This window comes from Crocodylus siamensis, chromosome 11 (assembly GCF_052110815.1).
Source record: "Crocodylus siamensis isolate JL-2025a chromosome 11, ASM5211081v1, whole genome shotgun sequence".
NCBI classification, from domain to species: Eukaryota; Metazoa; Chordata; order Crocodylia; family Crocodylidae; genus Crocodylus; species Crocodylus siamensis.
The window spans coordinates 17,027,451-17,044,718 of NC_143405.1; the positions used below are offsets into that span (position 1 = coordinate 17,027,451).

Consider the following 17,268-nt stretch of genomic DNA (forward strand, 5'->3'; position numbering starts at 1 on the left):
ATGATGACTCCAAGATCCTTTTCTGTCTCTGCTGACAAGAGGGAAGTTCCCCAGCCTGTAGGTATGGTGCCGGTTGTTCCTCCCCAGGTGCAGCACCTTGCACTTGTCTGTGTTGAAACCCATCCTATTCTCGTCTGCCCACCCTTGTAACCTCTCTAGGTCTGATTGTAGCCTGTTGCATCCTTCCAATGTGCCCACGTCCCCTCGCATCTTAGTGTCATCAGCAAATTTGAACAGGGTGCTTTTTACCCCCCTCGTCCAAATCACTGATGAAGATGTTGAACAGTGCGGGCCCGAGGACCGAGCCCTGGGGGACCCCACTGCCCACGTCCTTCCAGGTTGAGAAGGATCCATCCACTACCACCCTCTGGGTGCGGCCCTCCAGCCAGTTGGCGACCCATTTGACTGTGTGGGTGTCGACAGCACAGCCCCCCAGTTTTTTAATGAGAACAGGGTGAGAGACAGTGTCAAAAGCCTTCCGGAAGTCCAGGAAGACTATGTCCACTGCTACCCCTGCATCTAATGATCTGGTGATCTGATCGTAAAAGGCCACCAGGTTGGTCTGACAGGACCTGCCACTGATGAACCTGTGTTGGTTGCCCCTAAGCATGCAGTCCCCTGCTGGCCCCTCGTGGACATGTGCCAGCATAATTTTCTCAAACAGCTTGCCTAGGATCAAGGTAAGACTAACTGGCCTATAGTTTCCCAGGTCCTCCTTCTTCCCCTTTTTGAAGATGGGAACCACGCTGGCCCTCTTCCAGCCCTCTGGCACCTCACCAGAGCACCACGAGTGCTCATAAAGCCGTGCCAGGGGTCCCGCAATGACCTCGGCCAATTCCTTTAGAACTCTAGGGTGGAGATCGTCCGGACCAGCTGACTTGAATACGTCCAGTCCCTCCAGAAGCTCCCTAACTAGTTCCTCACTAACTCTTGGCCCAGGTGTGCCTCCCCCAGGGCCTGAGGGGGGCCCAGCAGGGAGGTGACTGTTCTGGTCCCTACTTAGGAAGATGGAGGCAAAGAAATCATTAAATATGTTAGCTTTGTCGCCTGGTGTGATGACCAAATTTCCCAACGCGTCCTGCAGGGGCCCCACATTACCTGGGACCTTCTTTTTACCCACTATGTATTTAAAGAAGGACTTATTGTCCTTAATCTGGGAAGCTAGTCCCAGTTCCATCTCTGCCTTGGCCTTCCTGACTGCCCCCCTACATCCCCGAGCGACTGGAGTATAGTCATCCCTGGTGATGTCCCCTTCTTTCCACTGAGTGTGCGCCTCCCTTTTAGCAAGGAGACATTCCCGGATGCTTTTGTTGAGCCATGGAGGCTTGTGTGCCCTCCTGTTCCCTTTGATCCTCGTTGGGATTACCTCCCTTTGGGCTTGGAGGATAGTCTCCTTAAGGAGCGACCACTCTCCTTGGACACCTGGCTCCCCTCCCCCTGGCACCTCAGCTTTTCCCCAACTATCCTCCTTAGCTCGTTGAAGTTTGCCCTCCTGAAATCTAGGGCTGCTGCCTTACTGCAGGCCTTTGCCACCTTGCACTGGATGGTGAATTCCAGCAGGCGATGATTGCTGTCGCCCAGGTGGTCGAGCACCCACAGCCCCCTCACCAGGTCATCACCCGTGGCCAGCACCAGGTCCAACAAGGTGTCTCCCCTGGTGGGACTGTGTACCTTCTGGGTTAGATGGAGGTCCTGCACTCTGGCCAAGAACCTACATGAGCGTTCAGACCTGGCTGACTGCTCTTCCCAGGAGATGTCCGGGAAGTTCAGGTCCCCCATGACTACCACATCCTTAGACTTCACTACCTCTGTGAGCTGACCCAAGAATTCCTGGTCAAGCTCTTCCCCCTGGCTGGGAGGTCTGTAGTAGACCCCCACCATTAAGTCTCTCCATACAAGTGTCCTGTGCACAGAAAGAGTACCTAATGCTCAGACTAAGATTTGCTCCACAGCCAGCCATGCCAAGGCATTAGCTGCTTGTCCAAGGCAGCCCAGCACTGCTGCCGCCCTACCTTTCAGGTGGTGCCAAAACACCCAGCCTGCTTCATGGCAAGAAGAAATCTGATCATACCAGACAGCCCTTCAGAATCCATGCTCGGAGCAGAGAAGGCAACCATGGCAGCTACAACAAGCATTCGAAAACCATCAGCATGGACCCACAAGAGCTGGAGTGGGTACAAAAGAGATGCACCATGGGGAGAGAATGCTGCTGCTTTCCCACAATCTCCTGAGGGAAGCTTGAGCTACACTACACTACAGTGTGTGAATCTGGTACCACCAGAAGCATGGAGATGTATGTGCTCTGGTGGCTTGGCCCTGGTACCTGCCATGTGCTGCCAGAAGCTCTGCCAAGTCCACTGCACTGCAGGCAAGAGCAGGCCAGACCAGGCTGAGGGAAGCAGCAGCAGCTATTTCAGAGGGTAGCTAGTGGGGTCCTGGCATGGTCTCCTCTGCCAAACAGCCATGCCCCATGCTGGTAGCACCCTGTCATAGGACACAGTGCATCTGGCTAGTCTTGGCACAGATGATTTCACTGGCGGTATGGTTTCTCCCGGATCTGTGGCACTCGTGCCCAGGAGACACAAGTCTGGGGAGCAGGAGCTGCATGAGAGCCTTCCCCACAAAGTGTCCAGCCATCCAGAAGTATCCACTTTGCTCAGTGGAGTGTTCCAGCAGCACAGGGGGAAAGCCCTCCTCAGCATCCTGCCTCTGATGCGCTTGGCAGAGACAAGACAGCGCTGCCCTCCCAGAGATCTACTGCCAGCTCCTCCTGGCACCATGCCTCAGCAGCTTCGTCATGCTCTTGTTAGCCACTGGAACCTCTTCCCTGCAAGCTCCCACAGGCAGGCTTAAGGCTGAAGAGCCAACACCAGCCAAAGAATGAAACACCGATGTTCTCTGGGAACAGCTACGAGGCGATGGGGGCAGCAGCAGGGCAGGGAGGATGGACGTGGAATCCTAGGCATCCAGACTGCAGACCCAAGCAGCTCATCTAACCTATGCCCCTGGTCAGCCAGGGCTGCTCTGAGCAGCAGAGAGAAGCGATCCCACCACTCCCAGACAGCCAAGGTGCTCTAGAGATCAGGGCTTAGGGCAACATCACTACTGTTCTGGGCTGCTATTGTACAGGCAACCCAGAGATGGCAAAAACTGACCCTGCAGGCACTGTTAAGCCCAGATGACCCCGAAGAGCAGTTGCAGAGCTCTAGAGCAATACCAGGGAGGGTGCTTGTTTGACAAACCCCTGGGCACTGCAGTCACCCAGGTGACTACAGGGCACAGCGCAAGAGACAGATCCATCCCTGGTAGTCTCTCACCAGCTCTGAAGGAGTTAACACTGGGGAAGAATCTGGACCAGTGTCCCCCCATGCCCTGGTTCTGAGGCCACAGATAATAGATCTGCTCTCACTCTTGCTTGCATCCATTTTACACCAGCTTCAACAGCATTACACCTGGTTTACACCAGGAAAGGAGAGTCCAGCTGCAGGTTTTCCCTGTTATGTTTTGTCCAGGACCCACAGCCCTTCCCCTCCCGCAGACATCGTAATGGGAAAATGGCCCCCAGTACTAACCCCTTTACTCAGGACAACAGACCATCCCACCACCGCCTGGCAGCAACAATGGGCTAGATGTGGAAATATTTTGGGGACATAGCTTCTTTCATTGCAAGGTGGCAACAGGGGTGCAGAGACCAGCTTGCCAGGACTCACAGGACACTACTGGAGAGCCCAACAGCCCACCCCATGCCATTTACTGCACGAGTTTCAGGGCAGTACCCCACCTTCCCCCACATTGTGTGACTGTATGTTCTGTCAGTTGCCCTCCTTCCTCCTCAGTGGGCACAGTGGACAGCCGTGATCCCAGATCCCACTGCCACATCCCCACCTCTTTCAGGCGATGCTCCTTCTCTGCCACAATGTGCTGGATCATCATAGCCACCGAATAGACCCAGGAGATCACCATGCACAAGGGCATCATGTGCTCGATGACAAACAGGAAACTGGGGAGAGAGGCAGCAAGGCATCAGAACCCGTCCTGACACACCATGAACCCTGGCACCCACAGAGGATGGCAGCCACATGACGACAGACAGCGGGGACCTTGCACCATCACGCTGGGGGGAAAGGGAAAGAATCAGAGTAGACTGAGTTGGAAGGACCATCAAGCGTGTCCACCTCCCTCTGTTGCAGCCCCAAGAACCACTCTGGGATGTCAGGGCAGAGGATCAGGCATCACCACCATGCCCAGGTAATTCCTTTACAAGACCAGATAATTCCTGCTACAGTTCACCTATGCTGAGGGAGTTACTGGCACATCTAAGGTCATACAGCAGGTCTGAGACACGGCCAGTAGAACCCAGGTGCCCTGGCTCCCAGACCCCCACTGTAGCCTGCAATACTCTGAATGTTGCACCTTGCCCAGGCCATGGTGGCATTTGCTGTATAGTGCGGCATTGATGCAATGAGGAAGGAGCCAGCAATGGGATAATAAGGAGAGCAAGCAGCAGGGCCAGCTTGGCTGGAAGGAGTGCAGATGCCAGGCCTGTTTCCATGAGATCCTAGGAGCACTATCCAGAGGGGCCACCTGTCTTGGAGCAAAGGAGTCTTACTGCTCACTGCACCCCAGCCCTGTCCTTGCCCATCACGTCTGTCCCATTCACCCAGCATTACTCACTCATCCCTGGTGTAGCACGGGTATGGAAACATCTGCACATAATTGCCAGGCTCCACCACATCATGGCCCACAAAGGTGTTGATAAGGGCCCGCTCCATCATGTCTGGGAAGAAGAGGCCAGGAGATAAGCTACATTAACACAGCAGGGGAGCATCACTCAGCAGAGCAGCATGTAGGGGATGTTGCACTGCACACCCACGTAGCAGGCTGTGCTGGCCTTTGTCCCAGTCAGGGAGCAGCAATCCTACCAAAGTCTGTCTACTCACCCTGGATCCACACAAAACCATAGAGGAAGTAGAAGCGCCCGCCGGTGTTGGGGCCGGGCCGCCAATATGCCCGGCGGATCTCATTGGTCTTTTCTGTGAAGCTGGAGTTCTGCCGGATCTTATACATCACATGTGGTGGGAGGCTGCCGTCCTTGTTGGTCTGGAAGATGACACCTGAGGGGAAAGCAGCAGAGGTGAGGACATTTAGGACACTGGAATTCATCCCAGCCAGCTCCATGGTCAGCTTCACAGCGGCTAGGGTCAGGAGGGACCTGAACAGGTCATCTAGGTTGACCCCCCGCCACAGGCAGGAATGAATGCTGGGTTCACAAGACCCCAGACAGGTGATCATCCAACCTCCTCTTGAATTTGCCCAAGGTAGGGGAGAGGACCACTTCCCTGGCAAGCTGGTTCCAGATTTTGGCCACCCTAACTGTAAGATATTGCTTTCTGATCTCTAACCTAAACCAAGCGGGTGGCCCTCCTAGTGTTTATGGGGATGGGAGAAGACCACTGGGGAGCAGGCTCATGTTCCTCCAAGGGCCAAGGTGCAACATGGTTGCTTATTTGAATGGCTCAAGACAGCCAGGGCAATACCCAAGGAGGGTTAAAATCAACAGGAGTCCTTGCTGACACCTACAGATTTAGGACCAGGCCCCCAACGCAGCAAGAGACAGACTCCTCAGCAAGACATGAGGCACTAGGAATGGGTACTTGACAGAATATGGAGCAGCTCTCGAAGCTTGGCAAGAGCCACTGGATTGAGACCCATGGTCACACCTAGGTCCTAACCATTCTATAAATAGGGAAACTGAGGCAGAGACACTCCTCACTCCAGCAAGTCAGTGGCAGAGGCTGAAGACCAAAGGGCCTCTCTGTGCCTCAAGGCCTCAGAAATGCCCAAATTCAGCTCTGTACATCTGGAAGTGCGGGGCAAAAACCTGCCTGGGATCAGGCTGGAGGGAGCTTGAGAATCAGTGCAATGGTGAAGAGATGCAAGCTGACAAGGGAATTCAGAGGAAATGAGCAAAGCCATGTGAATGGTGATAGGAACAGAGGGAGAGGGAAGGAAAGCACAGAGCCAGGGACCTACTGGCAAAGACAGTGACATTGTCCTGATATGCCTGGTTCAGCGTGTAGTTCACTATGCTCTCCTCATCAGGGAAACCCTTGAAGATGTCCACGCTGACCTGTCAGGAAAAAAAAGTCCCATGAGATCCTGCTGCAGCCACAGCACCTTGGACTGATCCCTGCTCTACAGGGGAACCAGGGCACACCCTTCCTCCCCCTGCCATCTAGTGGGGATGACCCACACTCCACTGCCATTATGTGCAGTCAAACTTCCTGCTGCCATGGCCCTGCATTTCCCATTGGCATGGCACCTTACTGGCAGCCAGAGTAATAACAGCATCTACTGTGTGCTCCTGATCTGTCTGATCCCAATGTAATTTACATGCCTGTTACCCAGCCATTTATATATCCATGCCCAGTGAATTACACCCAGGCACGTGTTAGCTCACCCATGCCCTTGGCTAACTAAGGCGATTGCCAAGTGCCCACGGAAGCCTGGCTAGGGAGAGAGCAGCTTTCCTGGGTATGCCCGACACCTGGCAGGCTTAGCCTAGCTCTAGGGAGCTGGTGTTGCCCTCACCTTGGACATGAAACGCATCCAGCCACAGGCAGCATTGTCGATGGTGTCCAGCTGCTGCAGCAGGGCACTAGCATTGGGCAACGAGAAGTTGCCATCAATGAAGCTGCGGAGGAGGTCATTGTCCGAGACGTTCAGGATCTCGGGGTGTTTGTGCAGGTCAGCAGTGAACTGGAAGTGAGAGGAGAAAAAGTGAGGTAGCGCAGACGGCTGGGTGTCCTCCACCCTGCCTCCTCCTGCTACTTCTTGTGCAAAGTGGCTGAGGGTCCCACTGCCCCACCTTGCACCAGGCAAGCTGGGCCAAGCAGGTCATGAGGCAAGCATTCAGTCAGCCTTAGCAACAGCAGGATGGGATCCAGCTAAGATCCTGTCCCCTCTCAGTCTTGAGAGGTCAATATAAAGCAAGATGCTGGTCAAGCTGCCTGTCACTCAGCAGCAACGAGCAGGTCTGCAGGGTGGGATCCAGCATCTAGGACAGAGATGGCTTTGACACAAGTCCCCCGGGGGAGCAGCCCCCTTTGTAAAACACTCGCTATGTTGCGGCAGCAGTTACCGATGCCAGAAACTGCTTAGATGAAGCTGGAAGCTAGAAGCCAGGGCTGCAACCAGTCGCCTGCAGGCACTTGCACAGATCTTACCACGCTGTGGTCTAGCCCATGTTTCTGCCTCATTCCAGGCCCATCCCCAGACCCCTCCCAGCATCCTCCACACCTGCTGTAGCCAGCGGATCCGTCTCTGCAGCTTTCCCTCCTCTAGGAAGCCCCGGATCTCTGAGGAGATGTTTAGCCAGACCTTGGCATAGTGTGTGACGTTCCCAACGAAGGCAAAGGTCTCGTTGGCCTGCAGCAAGAGAGGCCCCAGGAAGGGTTATATTGAGAGGAGACGTAAGCCTGTAAGCAACTTCTCCCAGCCCTGCCAGCACAGATCAGACCGGTTTATACTAAGTTAGATCAAGTTCCCAGGGCAGATGCTGTCATTCACACACAGATTGTTCCAGTAGAACTACTGCACCTTCAAGCTCATGCCCAATCTCGATCCAAGTTCACTTTCAGGTGAGGATAAGACCTTACACTGATCTAACAATAGGTCAGGTTGATTTTGTTCTGCAGTCTACTGGGCCACGTATGCAGCCTTCTGTGACTGGCTAACAGCAGTCTTACTGCCTCCTCACTGCCTTGGACCACCCTTTCTGCTGCATACTAGTCTTTCCATCCTATGCTGTCCAGAACAGGGTCTTTATTATCCTTCTGTGCACATACAGCACCTGGTACTCATTGGTCCTGGCTTCCAGATACTACCTACTACAGTATCAATGGTAACAGACCAGCCCAAGCAAAGGTTGAACTGACTTCAGTATAGCTAAGTTTGGAGCCTGCAGTGTCATTAGAGCCATTTCAAGCCTATTTAAACCACTGCAGCTTCCCCATCACAGATGAGGTTTTGGTGCTGCTCTGCCGGAGTTGGAGTTGGTGACTACCATGTACCCTGCCCTGGTACAAGTACCCCTTGGGGAAGCCAGGCCTAGGGGATCGGAGCTGGGCACTGTGGACCTACCCTCCTGCTCACCTTAGCAGGGCTGGGACTGTTGGGGTACAGATGGGGGGTGGAAAATCACAGAGAAAATTAACAGTGCTCCAGAGATGGAACAGACCTACCCCAGACTGGGCCAGCAACCTCAGGGGCAGGGCTGGAAACACTCACTGCCACCTGCATCTGCTGGTAGATGGTGTACTGAACTCTGCCTCCAGCCCCAACATCACAGCCTGTCAGCTGCAGGAAGAGAAGGGAAGGGAATCCCTCCCCTGCCCGCCCCCTTCCCTCACTGGCTTGTGTTTACAGCACTGAGAGTCTTAATTATTTATTGACATGGCAGAAATCAATGGGCCCCCAGGGACTGACGGGACAGCTGAACAGCCAAGAACTGGAGAAAGAACCATCCATTAAACACAGCTACTTCAACACTGTCACCTGCCGTGAGATCTTCTCTGGACAGCTGCAAGCTTCCCACCCCAGTTAAAAGGACTGAGACCTCACAGGGCCCAAGAGACACGGTGCTTCGAGGCAGGCAGCCTGCAGCTAAGGGTGCCCTAAGGGTGCCACCTAGGCCAGCCAGGCCCTCACCTTCAGGATGACCTTGTCCACCTCTGTCCCAACTGGAGCGTAGAGGATCTTGGGGTTGCTGGTCATGAGGTGTACCAGGAGCCCCAGGTTGCGCTGCTCCTTGCTGGTGAAGCCCAGAGAGCTCATGTTGCCCTGCTTCAGTGCCTCAGGCTCAATTGTCCTGGAGGAGAAAAGTCACAGTCGGTCACTTGCTGAAGGTTTGGTCATGGTGTCCTGCTTTAGGCAGTCTATGGGGAAGCCTTGAAACACACTGCCAGTGCTCATGGGGTCCTGATTGCAGGGGCTGTTCACTCAAGGACAAAAAGGCAATGTCCCAGCACCAAGGCCAGAATGGGCTGGCCATCCCACAGCAACGCACCCTGCACAGGGGCTCCTGGACACAACTGTTGTAAGCTCCAAACTGCATTGCTGGAGATACAGTTAGAGACTTGCTCCGCCCGCCCTGTCCAGCCCTGTACCTCCAAGCCCAGCACCAATGCCCAAGAAGCAGCCACACAGTGCAGACCCAGCTCCTCCCTGTGGGAACTCAACACATCCCAGCCACCCAAGCCTTCTGGGCACACGTTTCCTCATTTACTGCAGGTTCTCCTCTGAAGGGGCCAGGCAGGGCACACCATGAGCAGAGAGAGCCCAGCCTGGAAGGAGCCAGTGCTTGGCAATCCCTTGCAGGACATGGTAGTAGGGAACTTTCACACCAATTCACAATACTGGTGCATCCAGAATAGGGCTGGGTGACATAGAAACCCTCCCTCAGCAGGGACCTGTGGGCATGGTGTGAGGACCCACTGAGGCAGCGCACGTGAGGATGCAGTGGCATGAGTCAAGCTTGTGAGCCCTAGGGAGGGAGTGGCAGGGTGGGTGGCTCCCAGCACAGGTATTAGTGCAGGCAACAGCAGCGCAGGATTCCTTTAGCCAGTCTTGGAGGGAAAACTACAGAGAGGGGAGCGCAGTCCAAGGCCCTAGCTGACCTCTCCTGCCTGGACCATGGGGATGAGCAGGACCTCCCACCACTGGGGACAGTGAGTTGCCATTGGACAGGGCCCTCTGCCATCCCCACCAACTGCAGGCAGAGCCAAACGGGACACTAGGAGATGGGAAAGGCCCCTCCACAGGCTGGACCCTGTGGGTTCCCAGTGGTCCCAGCTCCTCAGGCAAACAGGCTGTGGCCTGGATCCTGGTGGAGGCTGCAGGCAGTCCCAGACCCACTACTGCCAAGTCACTTTGCTCTGATCCTGTCCTCTGCCAACCCACACCTCAGCTCCCATAGTGCCCCCTGCCCCCATCCCTGCCTACTCTGCCCAGGTCTGTAGGGCTTTTCAGGAGCCAAAGTCTTACCGGTTGTTCCCACACAGGATGGGCTGCAGCCCTGCCCAGAGCTGCACGAAGGCCGAGCACTGGCCCTGGGGGTTCTCCCCAACTGGCTCGCCCTCACCCTCCTCCACGGTGGAGTTGGTGCCGGCTGTGGAGTTCCCACCCCAGCTGGTGCTGTTGGCTATAGGTGGGGGAGTTTTGCTGGCGCAGGCACCCTTAGGCAGCAACTTGGCCAGAGCCGAGAGGATGTCCACATCCTTGAGAACCTTCTCCATCTCCATGAGGTCCTCCAGTAGGGCATGGAGGCGGTGTTGGGCAGCCGTGCTGTTCACCTCGTCCAGCTTCAGCTGTAAAACCAAGGTTGGGAGAGGGGTTAGCAGCTTGCAGGGCTCCCCAGGGCAGAGATGGGGACCTAATACCTATCATTGCCCACTGACTTGAAATTCAGAGAGGTGTATATGATAGGTCTGCAGAGGGCTGGGTACCTGCCCCATCCTCACTCCCCAGAGCAGGGCAGTCACCTGTGTGGAGATGCCTGGTTTCCCTGCAGCTCTCCCCCACCAAGCCAGGGTCAGCCACTCCCTCAAGTCATGGGGTCTCAGTTGCCCCTCCAAATCCTGTCAGTGCTAGGCATGTCAGAGGAGCGATGTGGGAGCCAGGGGGGAGGAGGAGCCCAGAAGGCAGCCCTGGCACCACAGGCACTTACCCTACTGGCGATTTTGTGTGTGTCCAGCTGCTCCTTGAGCTCTGTGGCCAGCTGGGCAAAGCGCTCCCTGCGGATGCCAGCGCTCCCATTGCAGACCAAGGCCCGGTAGCCCCGCAGCCAGGGCCGCTGGCTGTCATGGATGGTCAGGATCCGCCTCAGCTCCCCCCGGTTCTGATCACACGTCAGCTGCTCCAGTACTGACGGCGTGAAAAGGATGTTCTGTGGGAGAGAGGAGGCACATCATCTTCCCCTGCCCAGGAGGCAGGCATCATTAACCCCGGTTGTGCCGGTGCCTGGGTCAGGGTGGGACACTAGCATGGCTTCTAAAAACCAGGCTGAAAACAGGGCAAGGCACTTGAAGGGATCCATTCCTAGTGCTGTCACCGACTTACACTCTGCACTTGGCCGTGAGCCAAGATGGGGAATCCAGAGAGTCACCAAACCCAGTCCAAAGAGCAGGCCAAGATACAGCTGAGGGTAGCAGCCCTAGCCAAAAACCCATTAATGGACTGGGGGGTGCTTCCCCTCCAGCGTGGGGCTGTGTGCTTCCTAACCCTATTACACCAGAGCTGAGCCCCACACTACCTCCCTCATGTTCCTCCATGAACCCCCTCACCTCCATCTCCTTCACGAAGGCCTGGGGGCTGTAGGAGTCAGAGGCCTCAGAGGGGGAGCCAACAAGGCCCAGGGCCTGGGACAGGAGGTGCAGCAGGGCCTGCCTGTGGATCGATCGCGTGTGGTTCCGCAGGGCCCTGTGAATCAGCCCCTCCTTCAGGTTCCTCCAGCCACCCAGGAGGCTCTCCTGCAACAGAAAGGGGGAAGGGGCGAGGGAGACGGCTGGTCAGCTGTGGAACAAAGAGGACTCCACCAGGCACTGGAGAGGATGAGGTGAGACAGAGCTGACGGACACAAATCCCATGTTCTGGACACAAACTCCAAAGCTCTAGTCAGTCAAAAGAAAAAGAGCAGCTTTCTCTGCTCCCAGCCTCCAGCTCTAACCAGCCACAGGTGAGGTACAAGGAGAGCTCAGGGAGAAGCAGGAAGAAAGGCCATCACAGGGCAGGGAGAAGGCTGGAGTGCTGGATCCGGCACCTGGATCCCACTCTGATGTAGTGATTGGAGAAGGCAGCGTCTGCCTTACCCAACTATGAGGCCTTGGAGATAAAGTGAGCTCGTGCACTGTCCACCCCAAGATGCAGGGAAGGGTGGAAACAGCCAGGGGCCTCCTCACCTCCAGCTGGAGGATCTTCTCCCCAGCACTGAAGCGGTCCCACGGCTCCTTCTCATGGACATCCTCTGCCGAAGGGGGAGACGAGCCAAAAAACAAGCGATACACCTGCAAGGGGAGAGCATGGAAACTTGATGGTGGTCTACAAGAACCTCCAAGGGGAAAAGATTTCTGAAGCCAAAGGCTCTAGTCAAGACAAGGCTGAACAAAATCCATCATCTGGAATCCAGAGAAATCTAGTCTGAAAGAAGGCATGAAATTTTAACCCTGGGAGGGTAATCAGCCATGGAACTACAGGGAAGTGGTGGGCTCTCCATCACATCTTCCTTAAGGACAGGTCCTGGCCCAGCCAGAAGCATCTATCATGTGAGGTCCTCTGGCATATGCTACACAGATCAGACTGGTGGGGACCCTTCCCTCTACTCAGGACTTCAGCTACCCTAGGAGAAGCAGCTGCAGAACCATCCCTCCTGCACCATCAGTCCATGACCAGCTGTTCAGTCTAGTGGGGGTGGCAAACCAGCAACAGCAAGCCACAGCACTGTAGCCACATGATGCAGGTCACCCAGCCACCTCCACTCACCGCCCACACTCACCCCAGGAGGGTACACCCATTTCAGCTGATGGGTGCCATTAAGCCATATGCTGCCCGAGACATGACAAGGGAAAGGTGCCATTGTATCAAATGGCTGCTAGGTGGAGGACACAAAGAGATAAGATCTAGCTGGCGCCACATGAAGCCACGGCCGCATACCCCGTAGCTGGCTCCCCAGCCAAAGCCTGACTGTCTGAAGTGGGGTTTCCATCTTGCCTCCAGAAGGCAATCCAGACCACCTGCAACTCCTCATTAGCAGACATCTTTCCATCTACCCTGTCCATCCCAGTTCCATGGTGGCAGTGTGGACCAATGTACAGTATAGGGCAGGAACCAAGAGATCCAGCTGTTGCTACCTGGGTAAATAAGTGCCATGCCCCACTCTGCCTCGTTTCTCCCAGGTGTAAGAGGGGTTCCCTGACCCCTGTTTCCTCTTGCAAGCACCATGGGGAAGGACAAGCCTTGTTACAGACTCTGACCAAAGATTAAGAAATGAACAAACTCCAGCTCATTCCAGTGCCCGCAACCCTCACACATCTATGAACAGGTATTGCACTACTGCCTCACACCAGCTTCGCATAGGGGTCAACATCCTATAGCCCACAGAACCAATAGATGCAGCCTGCAGCACTGGATTTTCAGTGGTGGGGGACCACAGTGGTATTCAGCAATTGGGGCTTTGTCTGCATCACACTGAGGATGGGAGCTTTCCTAGGCCATGCTACATCTGGGTGGTGGAAAGAGGCAGCAGCAGGGAGAAGCAGTGACAGCAAACAGGCCTTAGCAATGACCTGCCTAGGACCACAGCTGGGCCATTCTGACCTACACCACAAGACACTGCCAACCACTGCCTTAGCCAGTGCAGATAAAGGGCTCATTTGGGATTGGTTTAAGCATCTACAGACTCAGGGAACTCTCTCTGACCAGCACCCAGGAGGACTAGGCTTCAAGGGCTTCCACATGCTCTAGCACTGCAGCGGTACTCTTCAGAGATGGGTTCCCTGCATGGGCATGTACCTCCTTGAGGTTGACGTTGGAGCCCATCAGCAGCTCAGCTGTCTCATTGGGCAGGGAGAGATTCTGGGTGAGGAAGTGGTGAAGTTCGTTCCTGTCCTTTGCTGCAGAGCCCAAGGTGAAGCCAGATGCTGATGGGAAATGAGAGGAACAGGTTAAAGACTCATGGCTCATGGCAAGGGAGCTGGGATGGACAGTGGCTGCAACAGGGTGCTGCTCAGACTTGGGGAAGAGAGACAGCACCACTGAACTGGAAGGAGAGCCATGCCCAGGAATGCTGGGGCTACTATGCCCAATTCATCATCATCATCCAAAAGATACTGAATCTGCCCTCTCTCCAAAAGATACTGAATCTGCCCTCTCTCCTCCCATCACCAAGCAATTAGTAATTTGGGGCTGGGGGTGGAGGGAGGGTGCTGCTTCCATAACAAACCTCAATGGCAGGTATCATGGGGCCCAGCTCTCCTCTGGACTGGCAGGTTCCACAGGTTGAAAGCTGTGGATGATTATGGCCCCATATACACCCAAATGCCTCACTCGGGGTGTGCATGAACATATTCCACTCTGTTACATTCCCTGGATGCCCAGAATGCAAGTGCCCCTTCCACTCTCAACCAATCTCCGGTTGATGGTCAAACATGGCCTCAAGCCTCATCCCTGGCTCTGATGCTCAGGTCTGCAGGAAGGCTCAGAGACATGTGGACACAGATCTGGACTCAGAGGACCAGACCTCTTGCCCTGAGGGCTTTGCTATCAGTAATGTGGTTATTTCCCAGGTATTCCCCATCCACTACTGGAGCTAAGTCCCTGGCTTGCCTCAGGCAGCTTCATCAGGAGAGATGGGGGGACTGAACCTGCAGCCTGCACTTACCTGCCTGACTGCTGAAGTGGGTCTCCATGGAACTGGGCTCGCTGCTGCTGAGAGACTCTAGGCGATGGTGCAAGGACTCCAGCTCCTCCTCCAGCCCTGGGTGGTCTGGGTCAAACAGGTTGCTCTCCTCCACCACCTCATTGAGCCTCTCCAGGAGCTGGGTCACCCTGAGGGCAAGTAGGGAGGCTGGCGTAAGGAACCATGGGGCACAGCACCACTGCCAGCAAGCAGCCAGGCTGACAAGTGCCAGGAAGGAAGGCAAACACGCAGCCAGGTGAGAGGGTTGGCACTAGAGCATGTGTCAGTAAACAAGATTTCTTCCTCCCCCCCACCAACAAAAGGCGAGTAATGGAGCATGTGCATGTTGCTGGATGGGATTCCCTGTTCTCCCAGATTCAAGGAGGGGTGGTCAGCCACAGGAGAGAAGCAGGGTGTCCTCACCCCACCAGATGCAGGTTCCACTATCCCAGGAAGCAGACAGATGTCCTTGGCTCACTGCACACCCCCGGTTGTACAGCTCAGCCCTTCCTGACTGCCCTCTACACTCTGCTGGAGCCAGCCTGAGGCAAATGCTGTGACTCATTCAGCAACAGCTTGCAACCTCATCTGCATTCAGTCAAGCAGACCTGAGTCAGCAGTGACAAGTGGGACTCCCGAAGCCAGACAGCTGTCCGGGTCCCCTCTTTGGGCACTGGTCTGCCAGCCCCTCTCCTTGCATAGCTCTCCCAGGCCCCCCGGTGCCCCAGCAGAGCAGCAGTGCTCTGCTCAGCTCTGCAGCCCCTGCAGAATACAGGGGAAGGGGAAAGCCAGCGGGGTATACTGATGAATGGGTTGAATGGGGATCGTAGCCCAATGACTGGCAGGGGGGCTGGGCAGGGAAGCGTATTGAGGGGAGAAGACAGTAGATAAATGCAGCCAGGAACAAATGGAAGACCATTTGTAATGTTCAATGAGATCAGCATCAGTGGACAAGATTTCATGCTCAGAAGGCCACATCCACAAACAACCTGCTCTTCCCCTGCTGTGACGCACAGCTTGAGACCGACACAAATGTGAAACTTGGTGAGATGATCCCTTCTCACCATAGTCTAGAGACAAACCAAAGCCCCAGTGATTGAGAATGGAAGAAGCTCAGAAAGCAAAGCCAAGCTAGGTGGGAAAGCAGAGGGGCCATTAAGGCTGGAGGCCAAGGCACTGAGGCAGCATCTGGGACCACAGGTCATGGCACCGTCATGGCGAACGTGAAACAGAAAACAAAACCAACTTGAACCTGACATTCAGCAAATGGAAGTGATGCATAATTTTCACCTCCTCAGAGGAAAAGGCATGCCGCCAGCCAATGCCAGGAGAGGGCAAAGAACAAAGTTTAGAAATGCTTTTAGTCCTGATAATACACAGTATTCGTGCAGGAATCTCCATCACATGAGATTCAAAGTGGCTTTTGAGCAAATAATCCTCACAGCTCTTCTGCAAAATGGGGGTGGAGGTCGGGGGGGAGCCAGCAGCCTCACTGCATCGGAGGTCTGGGGATAGGAAGTGAGCAGCAGAGCAGGCAACACAAGTTATATTGGGGTCCTATGCTTTAGCCATGAAGCTGACTCTCCTCTGCCTGCTACAGCACAAAGTATTAAAAGAGTTTCTGTTTAAATCCATAGCTAGGCAGTGCATGCATGCATGACGGGCAGTCATGGCCAAGGAAAAAATACAAGCAGAGAAGGGGTGGACTCACGTGGAGTTGGAGTACTGGAGGAATCCAAATTCATCTCTCTGCCCATCAGGACACAAGGACTGCATCACGGGCAGGATCCCAGCAGAGGTGAGAGGGGCTGCTGTGTAGAAAGCTGGAGAGGGAGACACAGCACGAGAGAGAGGGAAGATCCAGGGAGACAAGGTAGGAAGAAGACAGAGACACACACCGAGTTCAAGAGAGAAGCATGAGTGCTAGATCAGTATGGTTATTGGCTAATAAGTTTTCTCCATCAAGTCAAAGGAGGTCAGAGGGTAAAGGTCAGAGGTCATGGAGCCCCACTTCCTTTGGCAGGGTCTTCCATTAGCTGTCCTATGGGGCTGCTCTCTGGTCTCATTGCTTTTCAGGCCTCTGGGCACCACAAAGCACTTCCTGCTTCCCCACACCAAACCAGAACCAATCTCCCCTGCGTGGCACAGCAGGTCACACCAGAGAGGTGACCACACTCCTAGACAGAGGTGTGTGGGGACCCATATTCACTTCTGCTTCCCCAGAGCTCTTATACAGCCTACCAATTCCAGCCCTGAGGACAAGGAAGCTGGTGGAATGACTTCTGACATTTGCCCTACAGAAACTGCAAACCCAATGGCTGCTCTGATCAGCCCATTAGTGAATCTCAGACACAGTTTGATTTGCAGAGAGGAGGAGGAGGAGGAAGAACAGGGACACTGGGTTAGGAAACGGGCTAGTAACCGACAGCACTAAAAACTCCCCAAACCCTGTCAAATGGACCACCCCACGTCCCCCCACCAGGGCCCTCAGTCTGCGGCTGGCGGAGATGAAACATGGGAGTTTTCATAAGAAGCAGAAACTGAGGCAGGTCAGGGAAAAAAAAAGCAACTGGGAGGGAGACCTGGAGAAGACAGAGGAGAGCCGAGAATATCAATCAAGGCACCTATATCCTCGATGAATATTCTCACAGGCAGCCTTCCCCCTAGCCCCACTAATCAGGCAGGTATGGTAAAGATACAGCCCTCTGCCCCATGCTCACAAGGTCTTCAGAGCCACCCCACCCAACCAGGCTGTGCCGAGGGAGCATCCCCAACTGCCTTACTCTCCAGGCCCCAGCGTCGTCATGCAATTGCCG

At 54.9% G+C, this 17,268-nt stretch overlaps 1 protein-coding gene across 4 annotated transcripts in view; it reads right to left on the minus strand.

Moving 5' to 3' along the window:
• ABCA2 (ATP binding cassette subfamily A member 2) overlaps nt 1-17,268 on the minus strand; it is an 86,743-nt gene that overhangs the window by 37,590 nt on the left and 31,885 nt on the right. For all 4 annotated transcript variants that reach the window (XM_090022776.1, XM_090022774.1, XM_090022775.1 and 1 more), the window contains exons 3-16: nt 16,164-16,275; nt 14,435-14,601; nt 13,567-13,694; nt 11,958-12,062; nt 11,343-11,528; nt 10,727-10,945; nt 10,045-10,367; nt 8,710-8,869; nt 7,300-7,428; nt 6,592-6,759; nt 6,034-6,130; nt 4,941-5,114; nt 4,675-4,777; nt 3,886-4,000 (exon numbers count right to left, since the gene is read on the minus strand). In XM_090022776.1, the coding sequence (XP_089878902.1) occupies nt 3,886-4,000; nt 4,675-4,777; nt 4,941-5,114; nt 6,034-6,130; nt 6,592-6,759; nt 7,300-7,428; nt 8,710-8,869; nt 10,045-10,367; nt 10,727-10,945; nt 11,343-11,528; nt 11,958-12,062; nt 13,567-13,694; nt 14,435-14,601; nt 16,164-16,275 (2,186 nt within the window). The remainder of the gene's footprint in view (nt 1-3,885; nt 4,001-4,674; nt 4,778-4,940; nt 5,115-6,033; nt 6,131-6,591; nt 6,760-7,299; nt 7,429-8,709; nt 8,870-10,044; nt 10,368-10,726; nt 10,946-11,342; nt 11,529-11,957; nt 12,063-13,566; nt 13,695-14,434; nt 14,602-16,163; nt 16,276-17,268) is intronic.